The 27880-nt window shown below is 35.8% G+C and overlaps 1 protein-coding gene across 14 annotated transcripts in view; it reads right to left on the bottom strand.

Moving 5' to 3' along the window:
- Nucleotides 1-26574, bottom strand: part of SUPT20H (SPT20 homolog, SAGA complex component) — a 37210-nt gene extending 10636 nt beyond the window's left edge. The window contains exons 1-20 of one of the 14 annotated variants that reach the window (XM_057707066.1): nt 26446-26574; nt 23826-23921; nt 21136-21171; nt 20407-20465; nt 19866-19932; nt 17267-17396; nt 16170-16273; nt 13977-14093; nt 13800-13853; nt 11451-11590; nt 9715-9871; nt 9243-9299; nt 7351-7422; nt 6439-6596; nt 4913-4939; nt 4326-4358; nt 3656-3773; nt 2630-2732; nt 2298-2456; nt 271-340 (exon numbers count right to left, since the gene is read on the bottom strand). In XM_057707066.1, coding sequence (XP_057563049.1) covers nt 271-340; nt 2298-2456; nt 2630-2732; nt 3656-3773; nt 4326-4358; nt 4913-4939; nt 6439-6596; nt 7351-7422; nt 9243-9299; nt 9715-9871; nt 11451-11590; nt 13800-13853; nt 13977-14093; nt 16170-16273; nt 17267-17396; nt 19866-19932; nt 20407-20465; nt 21136-21171; nt 23826-23828 — 1664 coding nt within the window. In that variant the 5' untranslated portion in view covers nt 23829-23921; nt 26446-26574. The other 13 variants (XM_057707077.1, XM_057707079.1, XM_057707078.1 and 10 more) reach the window with 13 other exon arrangements.
- Nucleotides 26575-27880: the final 1306 nt, after the last annotated feature.

The raw sequence follows: 27880 nt of genomic DNA, 5'->3' as shown, positions 1-27880 counted from the left end.
AGATGTCCTTATCAATGGATTAAAAGATGGTAAAACAGAGGACAAACAGGAAAATCTAAGCTACTGTCAATGTCAAGTAGTATCATCTTAGTGCACGTAATAGCCTGATTACCTAAAATTAAAACATACTTGCTGAGAGCTTCTATCCACATAGAATTTATTTTCTTTCAATTTCAATATGCAATTTGTTCTTAATTTCACCAATAAGAACTTCTTTAGATTGCTTTATCTTAAAAAAAAAAAAAAATCAGGACATTAACGCAAACTTACCAAACAGAGCCCACTACATTGATGAAGTTAAGTCCAGCAGAGTTTGCCATGACCTGGGTGGCCGTGGTTCCTGTAGTTATAGATGTTACCATGGTGGAAAGAGGAATGGTCATTACAGGCATTGCCTGGCTCAGAGACCTTTGCTGCTGAGCAAACTGAGTTAACAAAGTGGGCTGAGGGGTGAAGCCTGAATCTTGGGGAGTAGGGGTAGCTGAAGGGGTAATAGGAGTTGAGCTCTGAGCATCAGGAGGGTGTGGGGTCGATGAAGGGGTTGGTGTAGGAGTAGATGGCTTAGGAGTTCCAGATCCTGCTCATTGAGAAAAATAAAAATTGCTAGTTTGTTATAAATGGCCAGTCCTTTTTAAAATAAGGTTAATGGAATCTTATTTAGCACTGACAATTTGTTCCAGTTTTTTTTAAAGCAGTTAACTGCAAGTGTTAATTTCTACACATGATACATGAGTGTTGCTACACTCAATTACAATTAAGGATGCAGTATATCACCTACAAATCCCATCAGAGATGCTATTACAGTAACAGTAAAAATATACACTTGTATTCTACCACAGTACCATTTAAAAGTTAGTTTCCTACATGCTACCTTTGGGCTAAAAAGTTTAAAAGGAATTCATATTAATTTTCATTATTTACGATTTTACTAATTTATGACTTCACTTAGAAATATTGCTTATTTTCTGTTAACAGTCTGAGATAAACTCTGAACATATTCAATAAATTACATATGGTTAACAATCATATTTGGCACCTAAATATACATACTTAATTCCTAACACATCAATTTTATCCTGACAAACAAGTTTTACAAAACACAGTAATAAAGAAAATATTTGATAGATAATACTGCATCTTTAACAGTAACTGTGTACTTCTGTTTAAATGTAGAATGTATAGAAAATCTGTTGTGAATGAAGTATGCACAGTTTATCAACTTTTTTTTTTAAAAAAAAACAAAAACAAAAAACAAAAACCAAAAAATAAAACCAAAAGCTCTTGAGGTGTTTTCTTTTTTAGCTTTCATGTCCTGCAGAAAGAAAGGAAAGAAATGTGAATGTCCAGAAGCTGTCACTCAACCCTTACTTAAAGTAACAACTGTGTGCAGTAGATTAACATAATCCATACCCACAACATAAGAAGTGTGAATAAGACTTTCAGGAAATTTATAAATTTTTCTTTGTGCAAAACAAGAAGGCAGAAAAATTACACCTTTTGAGCTATCAAGATGAAGATGTTTACATCTAATGCGAAGACCACCCTGTCACTGTGCAGTGTACTAAAACTTTCAGCACACATTAGTTATCTATTAAAAAATCTAAAAAACTGGAATGCTTTTTTGCAAGTTGATACCTAAGTATCTCAGATATCTACTAATTTGAAGAGATTCTCCCAAACTATTGCTATAAATCTTGAGTAAATCTTCTTGATGTTAAAAAAAAAAGTATTCAGTAGTAAAAATTACATTTTATTATCTTCAGAATGCTTTATGATCATCCCACATTTTAGTAACTGACAACGATTTTTAAGAGTGTAGGGGTGTTATTGAAAAATTGGCTTTTAGTTTACTGTATCACCACCTTGGAAGTAGCTGGCTTCTTATATTTACAAAGATAGGACTGCAGCAACAACTCTTATGACATTTTTTCCATATTAGCTGCATAGTTTACATAAAATGTAAAATGTCCTAGGGTACACTGGAATAAAAAATAATTTGGAATCTTATTGCCACATTTAACTATCAGATTATTTTTTTCAGGAGATGTGTAGGTTACAAGTCTATAAGAAAGGTATACACAAGGTGCATACACAAATACAGAAAAACAAATACAATTACAATAAACACATAATACATACAGTTAACAAGAGATTTGCCTGAAGCTTCTCAAAATTTATACACTTTGGGTAGACAGTACATTCAGATTTCACTATTTCACTGGTCAAAAAGAGCCATCTTAAGAAACATAATGCAAAAGCTTATGAAGAGTTAATAAAGAATTTAAGTTATAACTCACTTTGCGATGAACTGGCAGGTGACAGGGCAGCTGGAGAAAGCATGCTAACTTGATTGAGATCCATGGATGACTTCCGAGAAAGACTTGGTGGCTTAGAAGCAGGAGGGGGAGTTGGAGATTTAAGAAAGCTGCTGGCTTGTTGTGGTGTAAAATAGTTACCTAGAAGAAAAATATACAAGTCATTTCCTAGATTCACAATTCAAAATCCTGAGAATTCTGTTATTTCTCAGATTTACAACTCAAAATTCTGAGTAAATCAAAATATGAGTAAACAGATCATGATCAGCTGTTGCTTATTCTTCTAGATGATAGAAGACTAAGGAATGTAATACCTGAGGAACTATTTCCTGAGCTTGAGGGAAGCTTGATGGGTGGAGGTCGATGTTTTACTCCCTTCCCCAGTACTGAAGATTGAACTGACACGGTCTCAGGCTGCTAAGACAGTGACATTAAGCATATTCATTAAAATGAAGGTCAAATCAGAAATTTACAAATTAATAAACTATAACTCCTGGATAAAAACATGGCTTAAAAAACTGCAAAGTAGGGCTTCGTAGGTGGCGCAGTGGTTAAGAATCTGACTGCCAATGCAGGGGACACAGGTTCGATCCCTGCTCCAGGAAGATCCCACATGCCGCAGAGCAACTAAGTCCATGCGCCACAACGATTGAGCCTGCGCTTCAGAGCCCATGAGCCACAACTACTGAGCCCATGTGCTGCAACTACTGGAGACCACACGCCTAGAGCCCGTGCTCCACAAAAAGAGAAGCCACGGCAATGAGGAGCCCACGCACCATAACAAAGAGTAGCCCCCACTCGCCACAACTAAAGAAAGCTCGCGCACAGCAAAAGGAGACCCAACACAGCCAATAAAATTAATTAATTAATTAATTTAAAAAACCCCAAAACTGCAAAGTACTCTTAATGGTTATAGATTATGTATTACAGATGTTTCAAAAAAATGTAATTTCACATAAGGAGATCCATGGGATAACTCACAGTATAAAGAAGATGAAGGAAAGCTTTCTGAGTAATAAGGTGGGGAGAAAGAGTTTGAGGGAGAAGAGCAGAGTAGGATGACAGTGAAGCTTCACCCTTTAATTTTCTCCAGAAAAATAATAACTGTTGATGCCAGGCGGGTGATCAGTATAGACAGATGTTCATTAAACTTTTTGCTCTACTTTTGCGTACATTTGAAAATTTCCATTATAAAAAGTTAATAAAAGGAAAATTAAAAGCAAAAACAAAACTAAACAAAACCCCTATTTCTCAAAAAATAGTCCTTAACATTTCTCAGAATCCTTGAGAACAATTAGGCAGAAAAAAGTAACAGCACAAAAAAAGTTAAGCAAACACACTTCTATTTCTTTCCCTGGAGAAAGCTGACTCAAGCTGGTTGAGCCACTGGAGCTATGCGACATCTTCACTGGACATTTGGCTTCATTCTGGACCAATTCCTGGTACTGATTGACTACTCTGAAATATTAGGGGGAAAACAGGTAATGATTAGCTAACTCTAAACATAAATTTGTTACATAGGAAATGAATAATAACTGTTCCTGAAAAAAGCTCTATCAAAAACACAAAAATTAAAATCAATTTATCTTTGATAAGAGCACATTCTTCTAATATTTTCAATGACAAGCTAAGGCTGAAAACATTTTGCTAATTAACAATCTAAAGATACTTTCAGTATCTTGTCTCTAATACAGAAATTACAGGGATTATTTCACTAATAAGCAGCCAAAAGAATTACCCACCGACTCTCATTTATATTCTGATTAAACTACTACCTAGAAATCATTTTCCTTAGCTACTGTAGATATATCTAAGTTTTCTTATTTAAAATAAAGCTATATTTTAGACATTATCCTTTTGTTATTTTCCTAATTCTATTTAAAAATTCTAGTAATACCTAGGGAATAATTAAAATCAAAGCTTTTACTCCTAATGGAGTACTCTCTATCCCACAAGAGTGAAGTTTATCATATCCATCCAGATCAAAAATAAAGATGCAAATATTTTTACCTCTCAGCATCAGTCTTTGATCCAATAATGAACCTAAATTGTTTTTAAAAAAAGAAAACTATTAGATACACTTGTTTTAAGGAGCCGTGAGACTTTTGAAGGCTTCCATATTTTAGTGACCATAATTTTATAAATTGAGCTAAAGTCTACCAAGATACCATGAAAACAAAAATTTAAAAATCCATTAAAAATATGAAGCAATGACCAAGTTTTGCATGCATTACAAAATAATTCTGTGAATAAGTTGGCTGATTTAATTTAAGGGAGATTTATTTTGGCACAAAACCTATGTTTCAAAACAAAATCTGGGCTGAAAGTTACCAAGTGCTATACACCTTTACAAGTGTCTGTCCTACTGCAATATTCACTGAACTACCGTGTGCAAGGCCTGTGGCCTTCCTCTCACTTTAACCTTTGATTTTGGAAGTCATTATTAATGTCTACATAGCAGGACCTCAGAATATATTTTAGATAAAGAAAATAGTTTATCGCCAATTCAAATAAAAACTCTTTACCAAGTCTTTTAAAAGAGTTTGACATGACTTCTTAACAGATTAAAATAGTCGGTTTGTTTATTTTTTAATTACCAATTTGAATGATCATCTGTGGAGAAGCTGAAATATAAAATGTAAAAAAAAAGAGAAAAAACTTGGTTAATGCAGCTCAAACTTTAACTTCATAGCTATTCAATCAAGTAATTTATGAATATGGGAGAATGACTGGAAGGCAATAAACCAGGCAGCATTTTTGCAGCAACGTCCTGATGTAAAAGACAAAAAATTCAATTCTCTTCCTGTCATACCTAATCAGTTGGCTTTTTTGAACCAATTGTTTTTTTTTAATGAGAGAACATATGTTATATCCTTGTGTTTGAGAAAGGTTAATAACTGCTTAAAATGACCAATGTGTATCTTTAAAGGGAAGACTAAAAAATACAGCTGATCAAAATATCTGATCTTTCTACTTACTATACACAAAGAGAAACTGCTAATGTGAAAAAGTTAGCTGAGGATTCCTTGACTGCTATTGTTTCTTCCCACTGACTTTTACTTAGGTGTTGGTGAGGTTATTCTTTAAAATTCATCTTTCTGCTGTAGTTTCAATTGGTATCTTGTAATGATTTAACATAGAGCTGGCTCCTGTTTTTTTCTGTTCAGGTTCTTGTTACTTTTCCTTCTTTTCAAAACAGCATCAACTTGATTAAAAAACAGAATAATAAAAATAACAAAACAAAACTAAATACTGGGTACCCTGTAGTAAATATATGCAGCCTATAAGTTTAGGAAGATCCACTACAGTTGGCCTTCTGTATCTGTAGATTCTGCATTCCCAGATTCAACAACCACGGGATTGAAAATATTTGGGGGGAAATATTCTAGAAAGTTCCAAAATGCAAAACGTGAAATTTGCCATGGGCTGGCAACCATTTACATAACATATAAACTGTATTTATTACTTATTTATATAGCATTTACATTGCATAAATAACCTAGATAAAGTATATGGGAGGATGTGCATAGGTTACAATATACACCATTTTGATATAAGAGACTTGAGCATCTGCAGATTCTGGTATCCAAGGGGGTCCTGGAACCAATACCCTGTGGATACCGAGGGACACATCTGTATATATATTTCTAGAGCCAATAACTACTAAGCACTGAGTCTGTGTCCTTACAGGCAGTGCTGAAATATCAAGCATTTTAAACAGATTTAACATTTACATTTATAGTAAACTTGCTTTCCATTTAAATAAATTATTGCCAGGAAGCACTTCATGTTCATAGAGAGGTTAAAGTCATAAGTGGCAACACATAAATATACCAAGAGGGATATCATGGGCATATCTTTCAAAGCAAATATAAAAATAATTACAGCACAGGTTTGCTTTTTGTGTGTTTGTTTTTTTAAAAAAGGAATTATTATTTTAAAGAACTCTTGGACAACATGCTAACTACAATTTAAGTTTACTTAGGTCTGCTACCAAATCTAACGGGAGTATTTATTTAACTAACAATAAAGGGAAATTTTTTTCATTAACAGTTCATCACTAGTTGCTAAAAAAAATTCTGATAGCTTATTTTGTCAATTACATGTATTTAACAGAACTCACTGGGATGGAGACATCTGACTGTCACTCTCTTCATCTTCTTTACATGGCTGTATTTTACCATAATAAAGTGGATCACCAAGTGACTGCAAAATGGTCAGCTTTGTTTTCTGATACTGATTACCAGTTTCACATTCAAATATATAATCATCTTTTACATCCTGAAAAAGACAGCATCCCAAATAAATATCTTCTCCAATAAATACATAATTAGAATTAACAAAAATCAGGAGTAAATGACACACTAAGTTATATCTGGCAATAAGAAGACACATGGAACATAGTCTACAGACCTAACCCAGGATTCTTTTTTCAACATGGTACTTTGGGAACAAGAGTTTCAATGTGATATTTAGTTAACAAAGCCTGAGTAAAATGTCAGAATTTCATATACTGAACATATGACTGCAAATATTAAATACTAAAAGGATAAACTTTCAAAAGCAAACCTGTTTCTATTTGTCACTAGTCTTTTTGCTACGCACATACAAAACATTTCTCATTTCATTCCTAGATACATCTAGTTAAATATATTATGCCTATTTCTCCCTTAAAGAAGTCACTGCATTTAGAGAAGCCTAAACAAAACATTTCCCTTTAAAGATATCCTTAGAATAACTTACTAATTATTAATTTGAAACAGAAAACAAATCAGAACTACCAATATGTGACCAAAACAAAAGGAAAAATGCAGTTATGCATTACAATTGTCCTTAGAATGGAAACCATGCTTTACAAAAAACAAAACTAAGTAGTTTCTTCTTTTAATTCACTGAACTCCCAAAAAGTAAAAAAAAAAAAAAAAAAAAAAAAGAAGATCCCAAAGTAAAGGCTAAGGCTACTATATGTTTAATAAATTCAGATCCCAGATTAGAAATAGCATCATCATAAATGGAGACTGCAATGGTTACTTACATGGGCTGGCCATACTGTTGGTTGTGAGTCATCAGATTTGATAGATTTTTCTACTTTGGCATATTTTTCCACCTAAGCGATCAAATCAAGAGACATCAGATATAATGAAATCAGTATTATGACCAAAGAGAAAAACCTACGTAACTTAATACAATATACTTTTTAACACAAGAATTCTTGAATCGCTAGTGACACCAACTACTTACGCTTAAGTAATTAAAAATTCTCCTGACATATATTCAATTACACCAACTGGTTTTACAATAAAATAAAATTAGAATCTCTTTTGCCATTAAACAAATGTAATAAACACAGCTGCTGTTTTGGACAGTGCCTCTTCTTTTTATTTCATAACTTGATATCATATTTGTCTTTTAGGAAAACTGTAATGTCAGAGAGGTGACTAGGACCAGGATCTGGATCTTCTCCTTTGGCTGGGTCTTTACTGGAATAGGAACTGTCATGTAATAGGGTGGACAAAACTAGAAAGAGACTAGGGAAGTTATATTAAAATTGATAAAATTTTTGTGAATTTTTTCCATTTTCTACTCAGACATGGACCATATATTCCAGGTATCTCCTACCAGTCTCTGTGAACCAAAAGTTATCATCTTCCTGGTAACCTTGACTCTAAGAGTAACAGATTCCCATGTCCCTCCCCTGGAGACCTGACTCAGTAAAAGCAAGTCTGAAGTGGGGCTTTAAATCTCTATGTTTAACTGGTATCCTAGATGCTTCAACTGATCAGTCAGACTGAGAAACTTTGTATTAGGGCTCTGCTACTCAAAGCATGGTCTGTGGACCCCAGTACTATGCAACCTAGGAGCTTGTCAGTATTGCAGGATCACAGGCCCTAGTCCAGACTTGCTGAATTGGAATCTGCATTTAAACAAGCAACCCACGTGATTTTTAGATATCCAGATTACCCTCCAAGCTAAATTCCACTCTTTGGTATTTATACCAAACATCTCTTCTCAGGCTGCATTCCTTGAGGGGAGCATAAGTCACTGAAAGACAATGTGGCTTACTCTCTTGAGCTGTGTTGTGCGCTTCTGATGCTTTCGGCTTTGTGCTTTTGACAATTTTTTTTAAATCACAGATATTAAGAATTATACATGTGCTAGTCTGGGAAGGATGCACAGAGCAAACATCTATTAAAATAACTAACCAATTCTAAAGACTTGAATGAATATTAAAAACAGGAGAAATAGGAAAATAAAAGAAATATGGGACCTCTCTTCAAAAGATCTCTTTCCTGTCTTTGCTCATTTATAGTTCATGTATACCACAGACCAGTAAAGAATACCACCCATGGTTCCTAAACTTGGCTACTGCTCCAATATTATTAATTTTAAAATTTAAACAGTGAGAAAAGAAGCATTATCAGGAAATTATGATGAAATATTATGAAAAGAAATCACAGGCATTTTACACATCTTATATAATATGTACCATCTTTTACAATACTTTGGTTATTTTTCCTGCTTTAAACACAGACCTGTATTAAAGAGTTACATTCTTAGGCAAGTTAACATGAAAGAATAGCTTCTGAAAATGAGCAGTTGACTTAAGAAGTAAAGAGTCTTTCCACAACAGAGAAAATGAACTGGTGGTTACTGGTGGGGAGAAGGAAGAGGAGAGACGCAAGATAGGGGCAACGGGGAAAAGAAGGGTTATTATGGGATTATATAAAATCATGTATGTGAAACTTCTGAAAACTGTAAAGCACTAAAGAATTTAAAGATTCTTTTATTCAATAAAATAAGTAAAATAAAATAAAATAAAAAAAGAAAAGAAGTAGTAAGAGTCTTTGTTTTCCCAAAGTATAAGCTACTAATAGTGAAACTAAGGAACTTTATATGAAAAGAAGTGCAATTCATGAACTGACTTACATCCACTTCAGAAGGTATGGCCAAATTACAGGGACTCCGTTTCCACATATCTACGCACTAAAAAAAAAAAAAAATCAAAATATAAATAAGTATACTGAAAACTCAAAATATGGCAAGGTATTTGGCATAATAATAAGCTTTATTAAAAAATATATACTTGGGACTTCCCTGGTGGCGCAGTGGTTAAGAATCCGCCTGACAATGCAGGGGACACAGGTTTGATCCCTGGGATGGGAAAATCCCACATGCCGTGAAGCAACTAAGCCCATGTGCCACAACTACTGAGCCTGTGCTCTAGAGCCTGGGAGCCACAACTACTGAGGCCCTCATAGCTAGAGCCCATGCTCTGCAACGAAGAGTAGCCCCCACTCACAATTAGAGAAAGCCTGCATGCAGCAACAAAGACCCAAAACACAGCCCCAAAACATAAATAAATAAATAATTTAAAAAATATATATATATATATACTTACATTTCCTGCTTTAGAAATTTTGAGGTCATAATGTTGACCTGCTTTTCTTTCCTTTCTTTTTTGTAAGAAATCAAGTAATTTTAGCTGAGGAGGAGGTGGACAATGAGACAGATCCTGCTGCCGATTCAGAGAGGACCTGGAATATCTCTTGAAACACCTGAAATAGTAAGAGATTAGAACTACACAAAGCTAATAAAAGAAACTCAGAATAAATATGCTTTAAATTAGTAAGTGTTAAATATGTAATTAAATCACAAATATCTGTAGAACACTATCGCTTGCCAAGCAATGTGCTAGGCACTCGTGAAATAAAACTGAACAAGACAAACAAAATCCCTGCAGCCATGGAGCCGACAGTCCAGAAGGGAAGACATACATTCACAAGTAAACAGGCCACATCGTTCCAGATAACAATAAGCAGTAGGATAAAAACCAGGGTGCTATGGTGAACGAGTGATAGAGACAGCAATATTCCGGGAGGGAAGGGAAGGACTGAAGAAGTGATATGTGAGCTGAGACATGACAAGAAGGAAACAAGTTGTGGAACGATCAGGGAATGCATATTTGAAGCAGAGAGAAGAATTTAAAAAAGTGCTGAGACCGTAACAAAATTGGCTTTACTTTTAAAACATAAAAATGTAAGTGGGACTAGAGCACCAGGGTCCACATAGTGGGAGATGAGGTCAAAGAGCGAGGCAGGGGCTTTGCAGATGAATAATGTGTTTAGATTGAATGTGAAGTACAATGGGATGGTTTTAGAGGAATTTAAGCATGTGGTGGCATGATCTGCTTTGAGGTTTTTAAAACATCACTCTGGTTTGTTTACGTGTCATGTCGAACAGACCAAAGGGAGCAAAGGTGAGCTAGGAAGACCAGTTAGGAAGGATTTTATTACAGAAGTCAAGATGAAGATGATGGTAGCAGGGTCCAAGGTACCGGCAGAGGGCATGGACAGATGTGGACAGAGATACCAGGAGACTTTATAGGACTGCTGACAGATCCTATATGGACTTATTTCACTATTTCCAAAGCTGTACCTCTTCCCCAGAATATATTATTTCAATAGTAAAACAGGCAATTTAGAAAATGGATAGGTTATTTCAGCCTCTTCAAACTTGAAGAAGATCCAAAGTGGGCAACTCAAAACAATTACGCATAAGCCAACTATACCTGCAGACCAATTAACATGCATTTTTAACTGCAGTATGAATCAATATGCATTCTCTTATTTAAGTAGAAGAGATAGCTAAAACATTCTAAGACAAATTACCATGTTATAAAAAGGCACTTAGTTATAAACCGACTTCTCAAACTGTGATCACTTTTTCCCAGATCTCTAGAAGAAATTATAAATTATAAATTGTTTCTTTAAAGGTAATATTATCAAAATTTAAACTGGTATTAGGTGGTACCATTATTAGGTGATAAGTTATTCTTCCTGCTCATACTTGTCTCTTCTTAGAATTTCTATCATTCTGGTGAACAGACTCTGAATTTATAGGTAGTTTTGTTCTTCAAAACAATGCAGAGAATGAATCACTTCAATATAAAGCAGAGTATGTATTTAAAAAATTCTAATTCTTACACACAAAAAAGTATTGAAAGGCAATGAAAAATCCAATTTAAAAAAAATCAGTGCACTTCTATTCTTTAGAGGGAAAAGATACCATAAATGGCAAAATTTAGAGCTACCACTCTAGCTCTCTTTTTGTTTATCCTTCCACAAAGGTAATTACCGTTTCATTGGGCGTGTGTTCATCTTTTGCTTGTTATAGAGCAGCCTGTTTGCAGTGCAGGTTACAGCTATAGAAGGATCAAGACATAGTGGTTCGGCTGTAGCTAGGATCAGCTGGCTCTCAAGCAAAAGTTTGTCTTCCTGAAATATGTAAGAACATATATCAATACCAGATTTAAGATTTTTAAATCATACACATCACTTAATCTAGAAATATTCCTTGAAATATTTCTGTTAAGGAGTACAGTAAAATACAGTATTTCAAGTTCCAACTCAAGTGCATAAACTTTAGAAACTTGACAGCAGGGTGAAACTACTAATGGAAATTCAGTAACTTGTACAAAGTGGTCAAATTGTAAGAATGCCTATCCATTAGCCCAACAAATATTTACTAAGCACTGACAATGTGTGAGGTACTATTCTAGATGTCCGGGATAAATCATGAAGAAAGTAGATAAAATCCTGTTCCCACAAAGCTTAAAGGACCAAGACAGATGACAGCATTTTCACTGAGATAACAGTCCCATTCTATACTCAGCTTAACTTCATTACAAGAATAAAAATGACTCCACTAGTACTGTGTAAACTACATACACCAATTCCAGAGTTTATACAGGCTTTTTACCAGTATCATTTAACTGATTTTACTGAATCATGTGTGTGTGTGTGTGTGTGTGTGTATTTTTTGGCTTAAACTCTGAAATATTTTAATGGCTACTGACTAAATTTTTAAAAAGTTAAATGAATCAATTACTGACAAATGAGAATTTTTGCAAAAAAGAAAAAAAGAAATATTGCTTCTTTGAATAGGTCTATTCAACTTCTTATTACGGAAATTTTCAAAAATATACAAAACAGAAATATAATGACACCCACATACCAACACCCAATTTTATTTAACAACTGCCCCTCTCTTTTTTTGTTTTTCTTTGTTTTCCTGAAAATACATTTTCAGCACTGTATTATTTCATCTGAAAATCCTTCAGTATGCACTGCTAACTGATAAGGATCTCTAATATCCAGCCTAGATTTAAATTTCCATTATCTCAAAAGCGTATTTTTAGTTGGTTTGTTTGAATTTGAACTCTACACACTGTATTCGGTTTTTACCTCTCATTTTTTTCTTTTTTTAAATTCTCTAATGATCACCTCTTTCCCCATCCTTTTTTCTTTTCTCATGCAAGTGATTTGTTGGGATCTGAGCAACTGCTTCCTCATGGTATCATTTAACTGGGTCTGGCTGGTTCTTCCTCATCTATGTCATTTAATGCTTTCTCTTATTCCATAAATTACCTTCAAACTGTTGGTTAGATGTAGAGGCTTGATTTAAATTAAGGTTCTATTTCTTTAAACAAGAGGTCTTCAACAGTACTATTGTGTACTTTCTCGTCCGTCACACAAGGAGCCACACAATGACTGACTGTTCCACTTTTACACCAGAGGGTTTAGTCAGACTATAGGTTTTTCATATCTAAGAAATACAACTGTCTAGGTTCATTAATTCATTAAGATTTCAAAGTGGATGACATTTTAAAAAGTCTATCATTTCTTTTACACTTGTTAGCTGAAATTTTTCTAAGGAATTTTCCTTGGAAAGGCAGAATAAAGGCTTTAGTCTCTTCCTTTATTTATCAATCTTCAGAGTAAGAAATCAATGTTTTGGGGACCTCCAATGATGACCAATGAGTTTGTTTTTGAATTCTCTTTTAATAGCTTTTAACCTGCTTATAAAGAAAAGATTACAACCCAAATTAAGACGTAACACTTGATTGTTATTGATGAACTGAATCTTATTTTATAATCTTATTTCACAGCTAGAATAATTCTCATTATTAACATTATCTTTAGTAACTATTCCTCTTTATAGTAACAGAGAATAAGTGAACACTCTTTGTGAGTGTGCACCTTGTATGTACTGAGCCAGCACTGGAGGATTAACTGGCTCTTCTCCGGGGAAGAGGTCTCCTAGGGCTGCAACCAGTATGGATGGCAAAAAGACAAACTTAGGTCTGCTTTAGAATCCTAGATGACAGAAAATCAGCATCTGTTTTTATCCACAATGCAAACAAAACATTCTTTTTGAGACGTGATAACTACATTTCACATTGGGCAGGTTAGGTCAACTTGACCCTATTCTACCACGTCCTGCAGCAAATGGGACTGAACTGTTTTAACTCCTTGAAGGATTATTGCATCTCTATAGAGATCCTTAACTTCTAAAGCTCATAAATGAATCCCAAACTTTACTCATAAATAAGCAGAAAATATCTTTTGCTTAACTTAATAATAATAATGTAGCATAGTTTCATCCTACATATTACTGTTTGGGATTAAAAACAGAACAACTAACCTGGGTCCATTTATGGTTATCGCTTGTTATTGAATGTACATCACAGATTAAAGTCTAGAAAAAATAAAAGTTTAAAAAACACATTAATGTATAGGCATACAAACATATGAAGACATTTAATAAGTAAAACTCCAAATAAAATCTGAAATAATACCTCTTAAATTAAACATTCCTTACCTGCATTGTTGGACGTAAGAGAATGTGCCTACTTTGGTAACCAGGAGATTTCATGTTACTGGACTGCCTGTAGTCACGTATTTCTGCTATGACACATCCACAATGAAAAATATTAACCTGTTTCAAGTGAAAATATTTAAGTAAATGCCATTTTTCAAAAGCCTAAGTAAGTGGGTTTATAGTGAATGTTTCGGGTTCTTTACATTCTTATGCAATGTTTCTGACCACTCACATACTCTTAAATGGAACCACATAAACCTTTTAAAAGTAATTGTTTTATGTTCATCACTATGACTCAGAAGCAGTTTAACACTAATTGTTTCCTAGTTATTGATTGACATTTGCCATTTATTTACTATTAATGTTACAGATCACTGGAACTGCTGTTCTTTTTGACACTCACTGGCTCACTGTTGTACTTTGCTAACCCTGTCGTTATAAATTGTCAATAACCATGCCAGAGTTTCACCTTAAGATACAACTGCTGTATTTGCTCTGCTAACATGTCCAGAAGACAGGCTTTACTAATAAGAGGAAGAAAGCTAACATTAATTCAAATAATCTTCTGTTAAAGATACTGTTTTCTAGTCCTTTTTCTAAGTTCAAAGGTAAGAATCTTTGCCACTCAAGTCTTACTAATTACCACTTGCCACAGTCACTTATGGTATTGTGTTTTTTCACCATTCAGAACCTGTAGTGGGTACTGCGACCTCCAGGTTATGTCATTATTATGCTCATGCTTTTTAGCCAATATTTACTGAGCCGCTACAATGTGAACTGTGTGTCACACACTATCCAAGAAGCTTCACAGATAAAGTGGTGAGATACTTGCTCTCAGTGTGGGAAGACAGGCAATAAACATATAAACAAACACGATAACTTGAGGCAGTGAACGCTATACAGGAAATAAAATAGAGAGGGGTTAAGTTAGACTGTGTGCTCAGAGAGAACTCTCTAAGAGGGTGATTTTCAGCTAAGACCTGAATCATAACAAAGGGCCAGACATCTGGGACAGATCGCTCCAGACAGAAGAGCAGATGAAAAACAGGCATAAGCTTGGCATGTATGAGTATGGAAAGAAGGCAAGGATGGCTGCAGTGTAGTGAATGGGGATGAGAACCAGGAGGTAAAGACAAACGCAGGGGTGCTGTACAGTGAGAGGACACTGGAAAACTTTAAGCAGGGAACTCTGTTGTTGTTGTTTTCTGTTTTTGCTTTGTAACCTTAATCTGGTTGTCTGTGGAAAACTGATTTCTGGGGTTCTAGAATAAAAATAGGAAGTTCAGCATGGTAACTATGGAAAGTCATAACCATACATTTTAAAGGTACAGCTGACATTTGCTGATGGACTGAATGTGAAAGGTGAGAGCAGAGTCATCCGTTAGATTGGAAAGACTGGTAATGGAACTGGTTTGGGACGTAAAAATAAAAAGTTAAGTTTTGTCATGTATGAACCTATTATATATGCTAGTAAATACGTGTGTTTGGAGCTTGGTGGGATGGTCAATGTGAGAAATGTAAGCAAGCGATTAAACGGTCATTTTTTAAAACTCATGAAGCTGTTTGAGATCATCCAGAGAGAGGGTGTCACTAAAGAATAGAGTGCCTGTTCAGGACTGAACCCTGAACATATTTATGGAGGAACAGAGATGACAGCAAAAAAGACTGAAAGAATAGAGGGAAGAGAAAAACCACGAAGGTGATGTCTCAGAAGATGAAAGAAGGGTTTCAAGAAGGAGGCAGTTATTTACACTGAACTTTGCTAAGAGACCAATAAAAATGAGAACAGAAAAGGATTTTTTTTTTAAAGTTGAGAGATGGTACAATATGCTTATATTCTTTATCTAATAGAGAGAAGAAAACAGATCCTTGGTAAAGTACCACAGTGTGGCTGGGGTGAAGTGAAGCCAAGGGAGTAAGCAGTTTCTTCCATAATTTCTTGATTGTAGTTACAGGGAGATTTCCAGCAGATGAGCTAATTGATACAGTGATTTTAGAAGAATCAACTAAATCTATACATTTCAGTATAGCCTAAAGGATAAATATCCCACAATAAACCAATTTTCATATACTTATGTATACTGTCTCATTTCACTTTCCAAGCACTATTGAGAATACAACTAAATATCCTTTATCACAAAACAACATATATTTCGCAAATCTAAGGACATTTTAAAGAGACAAATTTTGTACCTGAGACTTTTCTAGGAGATCAACCAAAATAGGAGGTAATTCTTCTGCATCCAAGTATTCAAGCAATTCTCCTTCTTCATAAGGCAGTCGAATGGTCTCAGAATCTTAATTTTAAAACATGAAGTTACTGAAAGTGATCAGGCTCACCAAAAAGCCTAGGTAATAATTTAAGTAACTTTTCATAAAAAAATAAAGAGAATAAAGACAAAAGCTCTCCTGAAGTCCTTCTTTATTTAAGTCTTAAAAATAAATCACCTTATACATTGCCAAAAAACTTGATAAACTGTATACAGTTTTAGACCAGAAAGGAGAAAAACAACCAACATACTATGGAAAAACATCTGGCACAACAACCACAATACAAATCACAGCCAGCAGTACAATAATCAGAATATGATAAAATTCCAACATCTGTTAACTAAAAGTTCCGTGAAGATTGCTTAATCTAATCTGGAAGTAAGAGTGATAATTTGGTATCACTTCTGAAAAATGACTACTTATAGACCAAAACTCTCTTGGTGTGACATTTTACAATTAACAACCAACACAAGAAAAAATTAACTGGATTAGTTCCTTGCAGAACTCACAGTATTATCATCAAATCAAAATATAAATGCCTTTTTAGTGAAATCTAAGGGTATTTATATTTTAAAACTCTTATTTTCATATTCACATTAATAGGAATAAAATGTTGAAAACTATTCAAAGGGCAATGAGTGTGCTTAAATTTGGAAGCTTCAGACTCAAAGTATATCCAAAGCACAGAAGAAAAACATGCCTTAAAACACCTTATGCTATCTTTAATATACAAATAGAAACAGAATGAAAGGAAATTTTGACAATTATTTTAAAATTATGTCTTTTATAAGACATAATATAAGACCTTCCTCAGAATACTTCTCAAATTCAGGAAGGCTAAACTTCTAATATTCTAACAAAACATCATAAAGAGAATAACTTGGAATCAAAGTCTTTTATCAAGTCATCACTGATCTGAAGGACAGGTCATTTAGCAGGTTAAGAAGCTATCTCTAAAAGACAGCACATCCTGCCCAGCAGAGGGATTTTCAAGGCTGCTGCCCTCCAGAAGTTCTTACCTGATCCATTTTTTCCCCTGAGCATCAGAGAATATCCCTCATTTCCTGGGTATAGGTTGACCACTAAACATGACAATGTCTCTTGCATAACAAGCTTCTCTAACAAGTTCACATTTCTTCTTAATTTCTGCTTTAAAAAGAGGCAGAGCTCATGAAAATAATCCAGCATAACTTTAAGAATGCAATCATTTAACAAAATCAGACCTGGTTAACCTTTGATGCTCCTTCCACATTTATGTAAACTTAATTTTGATCTATTACTATGTTTTAGACAAATGAATTAATATCACAAAGAAAAACTAGTGATCTATAAACAATAAAAATACTTAAATATGAAATATGTACCTGAGTACACAAGTAGCAAACATTAAAAATATTTTAAGAGGAAAACCATTGAATGTAATATTTTTTTAAAAGATGATATCATGTGTAAGTAGTTTCTTTTAAGTATAAAACTACATAAATAATTTGGGGCATTCGCTTTGGCTGTACTGTTATAGAGCACATTTCTTAAATATTTTATGGCCTAAATTATATCCAAACAAGTTCAACAGCTCTAATTAGCTGAAATGTTAAACCCCAAAATATCTAACTGGTTAAAAGGACATAAGTAATTTAAGTAATTTTCTTTAAATTCAATTTAACAGCTCCTTAGAAACCACTGTGCTAGAAAACAAACTAAAAAACTATCAGGGAATCTAATACACATACATCAAAATCCATTATTTTAGAAATGCATATGATTTAAAATGAAACTCACTCATAGATATAACAATTTCTTTCATCGAATCTTATTTGTGAAAGATATCAGTCAATAGAATACTTTTCATGATCTCAAAAAACAAATCTGTTTTGAGTATCTTATATTTAACACGCATATATACAGTCATATGCAGAAAGAAATGATAAATTCTTTATTTATAGTCACCATAGAATCAAAAAACTGCATTTTGAAAATAAACTTAAAGAAAGCAAAGCATGCAACTTTTAACCACTTTGATGAGAAGCTGGAAAATGTCTTTCTTAAAGGACCAGATAGTACTTTAGCTTTGTGGGCCATATGGTCTGTGTTGCAACTACTTAACTCTCCTATTTACCTCAAAATCAGCCATAGATAAGACATAAATCAACGGGTGTTGCTGGATTCCAATCAAAGGTCATTTACAAAAATATGTTGTGAGCTACACTTGGCTGGTGTACAATGGACAATGGCTGTCAACCCCAATTTTGAATCTTCATTTACGTATCTCTCCTATCTTAGTTCTGTCTCTGAGGTAATGGATATGCTCATCATACTGACTGTGGTGACAGTTCACAGGTATAAACTGAAAACTCATAAAAGGAAATCTCAACTAAAACTGGAGTGGGGAAGGCCTGCAGAGAGAGTTCTCCTGCCCTACATTCACCATTAACTACCCCAAACAGGAAGACATCAGTTACTAATCTCCCCAGGATGAGAACTACCACCTTGCACTCCCAAACAGGAAATGCAACAACTTTACTTCCCCAGCTACTGGAAGGAAGACTTTCTTCTTACCCAGCAACAAGCTCAGTGAATGGGAAAGGACTGCAGCCCAGCCAATGGAAAACACCTGCAGCTCAGCCCCACAGAAGCCATCATCTCCTAAACTTTTACTTTCCTCCAATGAACTCTCATTTTTTCCTTGCTGATGATTTTTTTCTTGTCCTGTCTTCCTTATAATAAAAGCCTTCCATATTGTGTAACTCCTCAGAGTATCTCTGCCAGATGAGATACTGCCCAATTCATCAACTGTCTAATAAAACCAATTAGATCTTCAAATTTACTCAGTTAAATCTTGTGTTTTTTTTTATATATGTCAAAACCTCAAAAATGTACACTTCAAACACATTCAACTTACTGTATGTCAACTATACCTCAACAGAACTGACGGAAAATATACCATAAGATTTACTCATAGTTTCACAATCATTTTTCTCCTAAATATTTTAAAGTTAGCTACTACTGGAATTCCACTAATTTTTGCGTAAGACATATTCATTTTCAAATTAAAGACAGACAACAGAAACTCATTAGAGCCCTTTAAAGCCCTTACAACCCAAGGGTCCAAAAGATATCAAGAAATCAATTTCTATTATATTTCTACGGCCCATTATTTCATGCTAAATAAAAATGAATTAAGTTAACCCGGCCATAAACTAATTTTTATGACCAAATTCACCTTTTATAATCATATCTAAATTTCCTACATGTCTTGCAATAGTTTTAACTTTCTAGTGCAACTCACCATGAGGAAATAGGTTACTCTTCTCCTGTGTTCAGTCTACAAATAACTTCTCAGGAAGAAAAAGAAGCAAAATATATATGGTGGCTTTGCTTCTAACCTCCCAATGAGATAGTATGTTACTCAGCAAATATGGTTCCCATCTACTACCTAAGCAGGTGATCTCTGCCTGGTGCCAGATTAGCCAGAGCTCTGGTTTAGCTGCAGAATTGGCTAGTCTAGTTAGAAGAGAGATTTGTTCACTAACAAAAATATAAATCCTAATCTAAATCCTTCAAATTTCCCTCTTCCACTACATTTCAAAAGCCGTAATAACATAAAAAATTTATACTTACCTTAACCTCAGGCTCTTTTTCACATTCTTCAATATATAAGTCATAAAGTTTTTGAAATATAGATTTTCTAAAATTTAATAAGACAAAGACAATATACAAAGTAATGTGAATATAATAACCATAAAACACCTTGAATTTTCCTGTAATTTCCCCCCTAACTTCCCAAAAACTGGGGGTGAAATGGGGTTGGATATGGTAGCTAACATCAACCTAGAAATTTCTAATACAGTTGGCCCTTGCACAACATGGGGGTTAATCCTCATTATGACTTAGAGTCAGCACTCTGTATCCGTGGTTCCTCTGCATCTACAGATTCAACCAGCCACTGACCATGAAGTACAGCAGTGTTTACTACTGAAGAGGATCCACAAATAAGTGAACCTGCATGGTTCAAACCAACATTGTTCAAGGGTCAACTGTATATGCAAAGCACCCAGAATATAACATTTCTAGCTCAGTGTCTAGGAATAATGAAATAAACAGTGGCTATCATCATATTTCAGTGAATCGAAGATATTATCAGTTAATTAAGCATTCATACCTTCCACTAGATAGGTATTTCCTTTTAGGAGGTCTCTGTCGGGCACTTTCGATGACATACTAAAAAAGAAAAGTTTAAGAAAACAGCTTGTCCTTTGCTTACTACACGAAAAACTGTATTAAGTATATTTAAATCACGTGTAAGCCTAAAAAGGCTATTCAGTCACTCAAGTCTTTGATGCATATTAAATCATACCTTTTAGGGAAACCTCCTTTAACTTCTAAATATATGTTACAAACAAGGACAATTTAAACTGCACTAAAATTTAGCACAATATTTACTTGCTATGTTATAAGCAAAATCATATAGTTTCACCACTGTGATTTCACAGGTCAGCAATATTTTCAAAGTTCTATGGCTGTTGAGAATATGCATAGCATACCCAATTACAAGGACTCTATATATTTGAGCTATTTTCCCCTTTAATTGAGCAGTTAGAAAATTTGTTAAAACAGAAAATATGATTTTAGAAACTCTATCTCCTTGTTCAAATATTTATTCCACAATATTATTCCATTTCTATTCCACAACATTATTATCTGAGCATTCCAAGTAACAGACGATCCAAACATCATCTGGTATTTTTATATATTTACAGAAAACTGTGCATACTCATCCTAAAATAATATTAATGTACTCCTTTGACAGTCACATACAAAAATCTCTTAAAACTGAGTTTTGTCGATTAAAGACAACACTATTTCAATATGTAACTTAGTCACGCCTCACCTCCGCACGATCCAAAGCTAGTTCTAAAGCTTGTTGCTGTAAAAAGTAAATAGCGTATTTGGTAATATTAGTTATTTTCACACAAAAATAATTTTATATATATATATATATATAACATTTTCTAATTCAGTGTTCAAATGTGTCTTATTTCCTAAAATAGGTCTAACATTTTCCTTTATTTCTTTCCTCCACCCACCGCATTGTATGCCCAAGATGTCTTACAAAGAAAAAAAACATGGCAGTCTCAGGCACCTGATTATTACCACAAATTAGTTAAGAAATGCTACAATGATTTTCTCTGGCCATGCTTATGCAGCTGATACAGGGCTGAGGGTTGGATACGGTAACTATTATCATTTTACAAACCTCAACATTTTAAGAGGACCATTCAGGAAAATATACTGGCCATCAGGAATGCAATTAAAGTGAACCAAAGACTAAAATCCCTTAAGCTGCTAGGAATCCTGAAAACCAAGGGGGCTGTTATGTTGGTACTTAATATCAACTTAGAAATTCCTAATACTATGCACAGAAACTATAATACAATGTTTCTCGGTCAGTGTCCAGCAGAAATAGAATAAATGATGGTTATCCTTACCATGTTTTAATGAATTTAAGATACCATCAGTTATTATGCCTGAATTATTGTCTGACATTAAGAAAGAAAAATATGCTTCCAATTATAACTGTAAGATGTCATCGATTGCAGATACGTTATCAATGCAGTAATTAAATGTAAAAGCAAGTGCATCTTAAAACTGATGAAAATATAGTATTATTATTAGATGTACAATTTCAGATCTACTAGTAGATCCCCATCCTTCACTGATTTCTTAGAGACTCTTACTGTAAGGCAAGAGGGAGAAATAAGAAAGCTAACTTTGTCTTCCTCATTTGTATAGCATTCTTTCGTAATGATACCCAAAAATAAAAAGTGCTAGATTTTTAAAAAACCTAGGCAAATACACCACCAATGATTTCTTTATAGTTTCGTGGTCTGGGTATCACACAAAGTTATAGTATTTTTCATTCACAAGGACAGTCATTTTTAATTTCACTGAGAGGCAAGGAACTTTCATTTTCTATTTACAAGAACCTACATTTTTCTGTTTTATTTTGCAGACTCCAATAATTCAATCTACCAAGCTGTATAGAGTAAAAGTTCCTAGCACCCACCAAAATCCCAAGAGGGCAAGGGAGAAGAATAAATATTGCCAGTCTTTGGAAATCATTTACAGGTTGAAGCGATAGTCCTAAGGACGGAGAATTCATATGATTACAAAAATTGCTGGCCTTTTTTTTCTTAAGATTTTTTTTTTTTAATATGGACTACTTTTAAAGTCTCTACTGAGTTTGTTACAATATTGCTTCTGTTTTATGTTTTGGTTTTTGTCTCCCAAAGCATGTGGGATCCTAGCTCCCTGACCAGGGATCAAACCCCCACCCCCTGCACTGGAAGGGGAAGTCTTAACCACCAGACCACCAGGGAAGTCCCAAGCTGGCCTTTTTAAATAGCAATAGAACCTCTACATATCAAGCATCTAAATAGAGTAAAAAGTCTGATATATGCCATTATTTCAAAAGCTTGTTAAAATAAATTTATATCAATTTATTAAAATATCTTATGGGCAGATTTCAATGAAACTGCTTCCCCAAGATTCAAGATGAGATTCTTGAGCATAAACTATTTTCTAACATAAAAATATAACTCTGAATATATACTCGACAAAAACACAAGGTTCTTTTAATTATTTTGGCCATAAAACCTTAAAGTAAGTTTAGATCAAAAAATTATAATAAACACAATCAAATATATATTCTAGGACAATTTCACATAGCCAGTCTTCTCAAGTAAATATTTAATCTTCTGCTATCAAAACTTTAAAAGCTCTAGTGAGATATACTTGCATATGTAAACACTAGCATCATTTATTCACTGTGGTGTTCAAATACTTAAGAGGGAAGTGACTGGCTAATATGGATGCAAAATATAAGGCAAGGTTAGAAGCCCACTGTGATAGCTCCACTTTTCTCTAACAGGGCAAGATCCCAAGAAGAGAACCTATATGTATTCTGAGGTTTATTCAACGTGGTGGTCAGTGTTCATTTATTCTCTGTCAAATGCTGCTGTTTCTTTAAAACATTAGAAAGTGACTTTTTTCTCCTTTGTCTTCAATTCTTTAATGGCAAGAGTTAAATGCCCAGCCCTAAGTATGTTTACTGTCTGTAAGTGGTAAGCAGAAATGTGCCTTTGGAAGGTTAAAACTAATGCTGCTTAAATGTTATTTGCAGTAAGCAGGTCACATTTGTTGCTAAATTTAAAAAAAAATCTTAATTAAGAGGAACTTTAAAATATGAGAAATCTGTGCCCCAAAACTATTTGTATTTATACCCATCTTTCTTGACAATGACTTGGACTATAGTAAAGTAGACAGAAATAATTATTGTTTAATACTTCACAAAAACAAGTACAGATAGATTATCTGTGTAACCTGGATATGACTATAACACTGAGTTGAGAGATGAGCCCCCTATTTTGCAGAGAAGATTTTGCATGTGATTGCTAAGTTATTCCCCAGTTAGGGTAACCTGGACAGCTTACAAGAATATTTCTGTTTCATACAGATATTTTTATCAAGATGAAGGAAGAGAACATTCTAAGAATATTAACATACTGATCTGTAGCTTACCATTGTGGTATAAAATAGAGGTCCGAAAAGGAGAAAACTTATGTGCGTTGATGAAGTGGGGTGAAAACCATATCTTTAGAAATCAATCTTAAAGTACTGAAAAAGCAAAAATAACACAACCCCTAAATTAGCATAAAGCTATCAAGAGATGAGATTACTTAGTAGTTAACAAGAAAAATTATTTGAGACATATACATTTCTAAGACACTTTAAAAATAATCAGTAACAATAGAATTCTTATATGACAATCTATACACTCACTGTTGAAAAGTTTTAAATAGGTAGGGCAAAATACAGTTTGCAAGTTAAAACCATTACTCAGTTTCTTAAAAATATTTAACATCCAGGAGAGAATGTTTTTTAATTTCTTCTATCATCACAGTTGCTCTCATTTATTTTAACAGCCTGCCCTCTGGCCTTCGTCACTGCACAGTTCACTTTACAAATCATCCATTTCATCATACCTGCTGATAAGAGTCCTCTAATGATATTTCTCCAAATGCCCCAGGCTGTTTTCCAAAGCAGCTCCAATCCTTCCAGCCTTTCACCTCCTCCAGCAAACAAGCTACACTCCTGAAGAACCTTGTTTCTCTAACACACAAGCTCTCATCCTGGCTGCACAAGACTAACCCAGGGAACCTTTAAAATGTGGGATACCCATGCTCCACCCTGCCGAGATTTTCTTTCATTGCTCTGGAGTAGGGTCCAGGGATCAGCATTTTTGGAGCTCCCTAGGTGATTCAAAGGTGCTGCCAGTTGAACTCCACTGCTGTATCCTCTCTGTCTCCCACAGAGATGGTCTGCTCAAGAATGATGCTAAATAAAGCTTATTTTTAATCTAATTCTTTACCTAACTCCTTGTAACCACCCTGTATGTCTATACACAGCTGAGAACCCCTTTTAGCAACAAAAACCAGTATATTCCCTGTTAAATTGTTTTGGTTTGCTTTAGGTGAACCCAAAGCTAAAGTTCTGGCAGTTCAGGTTTGAAAAAAAAAAGGGGTGGGGGGGGGGTGTTGTGTGGAAAAAACCCACAAACAACCAAAAATGACAAGCACCCTACAGGTTCCAGGAATAATCATTTTAAAAAAGAATAAGACAGTAATCCTACTCTAGAAGTGCTCATGGGAGATTTAAGATGAACTTAAGGTAAGAATTTTCTGACCACTGAATCCAAAGATGAAGATACACTAGGTACACGCAAAATGTGATGACTTTAAAATTAGATCTCTTGGACTTCCTAGGTGGCATAGTGGTTGCGAGTCCGCCTGCCAATGCAGGGGACATGGGTTCAAGCCCTGCTCTGGGAAGATTCCACATGCCACAGAGCAACTGAGCTTGTGTGCCACAACTATTGAGCCCATGTGCCGCAACTATTGAAGCCCACGCACCTAAGACCCGTGCTCTACAACAAGAGAAGCCACTACAATGAGAAGCCTGCGCACCACAATGAAGAGTAGCCCCCGCTTGCAGCAACTAGGTAAACCCTGTGTGCAGCAACGAAGACTCCACGCAGCCAATAAACAAATTAAATAATTTATATAAAAAATTAGATTTCTCGTCACTAAATTGCGGGGGATGGTGGAGTGGAAGGCTTAGTGACTTTCAACTATTTAAGTACCTCAAAACCCAGTAACCACTTACAAACCATTCTGACTGTATACAGAATTTACTAAAACCCTGTGAGAAAACCACTGTAATTATTGTCTTCGTTTTATACAATAAGGCTCTCAGAACTAGCGGACTTTCCCAAGATCACACAGCTGGACTGGAATTCAGATCTCTCATTTTAACATTAAGATTCTTCCTAGTAAATCTTACAACCTTCAGACCACTCAACCCAACACCCGTTTTTAGATTTTTAAAAGCAAAACATTTAGAGTAAGGACTCGATTCTGCTCAGACTGATACATTTTTTTTTTCTTAGTTTGGATCTATTTTTACACCGTGGTTATCACGCATCGTACACGGTACTCAATCTGACTACGAAAATCGCGCTAATCATTTCTCTTCTGAGTCCTAACAGGGACTTTACTGTACGCAGCCCCTCCCCTGTGGTGGTTATCGGAGATGGCTTCCAGGGGCGGCTATTCGCCAAGTTTATTCCTGAACTCCCGGGAACCGCGGCGAGGACCAGTAATGAATCCAATTCTAAATGTCGCCGTCAATCCCACTGATTTCCCTGATCGACGTGAGCCCCCTCCAACTGCTCGAGCTTTTGTTAACAACAGACTTCACCTGAAAAACGCCTCAACTCCACAGCGCAGCGAACAGCCTTTTTTCAATATGGACACCAAGAACCCCGCCCCCAAAGAAGCGCTACCCGAAATTCTTGCGAGTTTCCGGAAATACCTGTAACTGCAACCCAACAGCCAAAACTAAAATGAAGAGCGTGGCTTGGCAGCAACGCGAGAGGCACCGGAGGGACCACCGGGAGGGCGGCTGGGTCGACCCGGCCCAGTGCGTCTCCGGGGACACCGCCTTCCTCCCGCGGGCGCCGAGCCCCGGAAGCGGCGAACAGCCACTCGGGAAGCCGCTCGCTCACCTCTGACCCCGCCCCGACTCTCGCGCGCCGACCCCGCCCCTCGCGGGCGCGCCCCTCCCACCCGCCGCGGCCCACCTGTGCGGACCGCCGCCTCAGGGCAGCGCCTCTGGCTCGGCCGGAACGCAACGCGCCGCGCCGACCTCGGCCTGCCCCGCTGCCGGCTGCGCGCCCGCCAGACGCTCGCTCCGCACACCCCCTTGCCCGCGCGGCGCCGCAGCCCCGCCGACCGCCTGTTCCGGCGCCCGCACTTCCGACTGGCGCGCTGGGCGGGCGACCGCGGGCGGAAGTGGTGGAGGTGGGAAGGCGGGGCCGCCGCCAGGAGGCTCGACGCCAGGTTGCTCTTGCCTGGGGCCGGTCCCCGCGAGGCTTTTCGTGACTCAGGCCCGGTGGCGGGGCGAGGCCCACGAGCGCCTTCGCCTGCCCGGCATCCAGGTCTGTAAAGCGAGAGGTAGCGTGTGGCTATTTGTGAGGTAGGGAACCCTGTTGAATTCCTACAGTGAAAGAAACTTGAAACAAGCTTTCCTTGTTGCCTGGCGCATCCTCATGAAGGGGAACGACACCATTCCTGCATTGACTAGTGCAGGCCTTGCAGCCTATGATAGTCAATCAAGTGCCAGTGAATTTAATGTTAAAAAACAAAATACCTCCCTGAAGAGTTCTAAAAATTCAGGAACGGAATAACCAGCGTACATTCGTGTCTGAACGTAATTCTGAACCTTTAAACAACTTTGGTTGTTGGGTTATAAACTTTTAAAAAATTATTGTTGAAGTGAAGCTCACAGAATGTAAAACGAAACATTTTTAAATATACAATTCAATAACCTTTAGTACATTCACACTGTTGTCCAACCACCAACCATACTAGTTCCAAAATATTTTCATCACCCCTGTTAAGCAATTACACTATGTTCTTCCCTCTCACAGGCACTAGCAGACACCAACTGCTTTCAGACTTTAAGGATTTATGTAGTCTGGGTATTTCACGTAAATGGAATATGTGACCTTTTGGCGTCTGTCTGCATCCACATAACAATGTTTTCCAGGTTCATTCACCTGATAGCAAGTATCAGTACTTCATTCTTTTTTATGGCTAATATCCCATCTTATTTATATGTATATACCACAATTTATTCATTCATTCAGTAGTGGACATTTGGGTTGTTTACACCTGTGAGCTATTGTGAATAGTGCTGCCATGAATATTTGATTGAGTCCCTGTTTTCAACTCTTTTGGGTATATAGTTAAAGAAACCCAGAATCTGACAGTAATTCAAGAGGTAAAAAACAGATTTTATTCAGGAACTATTGCAGTAGGGAAAAGAGACCTCAGTATAGAACTTGGCGTAATTACAAAAACAGCGTAGACAAGGGGGGGTTTATAGCCAAGGTGGGGTGGGGAAACTGGGTGGAAATTTCCTAAAAGGAAATATCAGGTGTAAGGGTAAATTATGGCCAAACACTCAACAGGATTCTTAACTGAAGGCAGACCAGGATGATCAGATGTTAATGG

Source organism: Hippopotamus amphibius, chromosome 14, assembly GCF_030028045.1.
Source record: "Hippopotamus amphibius kiboko isolate mHipAmp2 chromosome 14, mHipAmp2.hap2, whole genome shotgun sequence".
NCBI lineage: Eukaryota > Metazoa > Chordata > Mammalia > Artiodactyla > Hippopotamidae > Hippopotamus > Hippopotamus amphibius.
The sequence above is the reverse complement of the archived record's forward strand: the minus strand, read 5'-3'. Positions and strand labels throughout refer to the sequence as shown.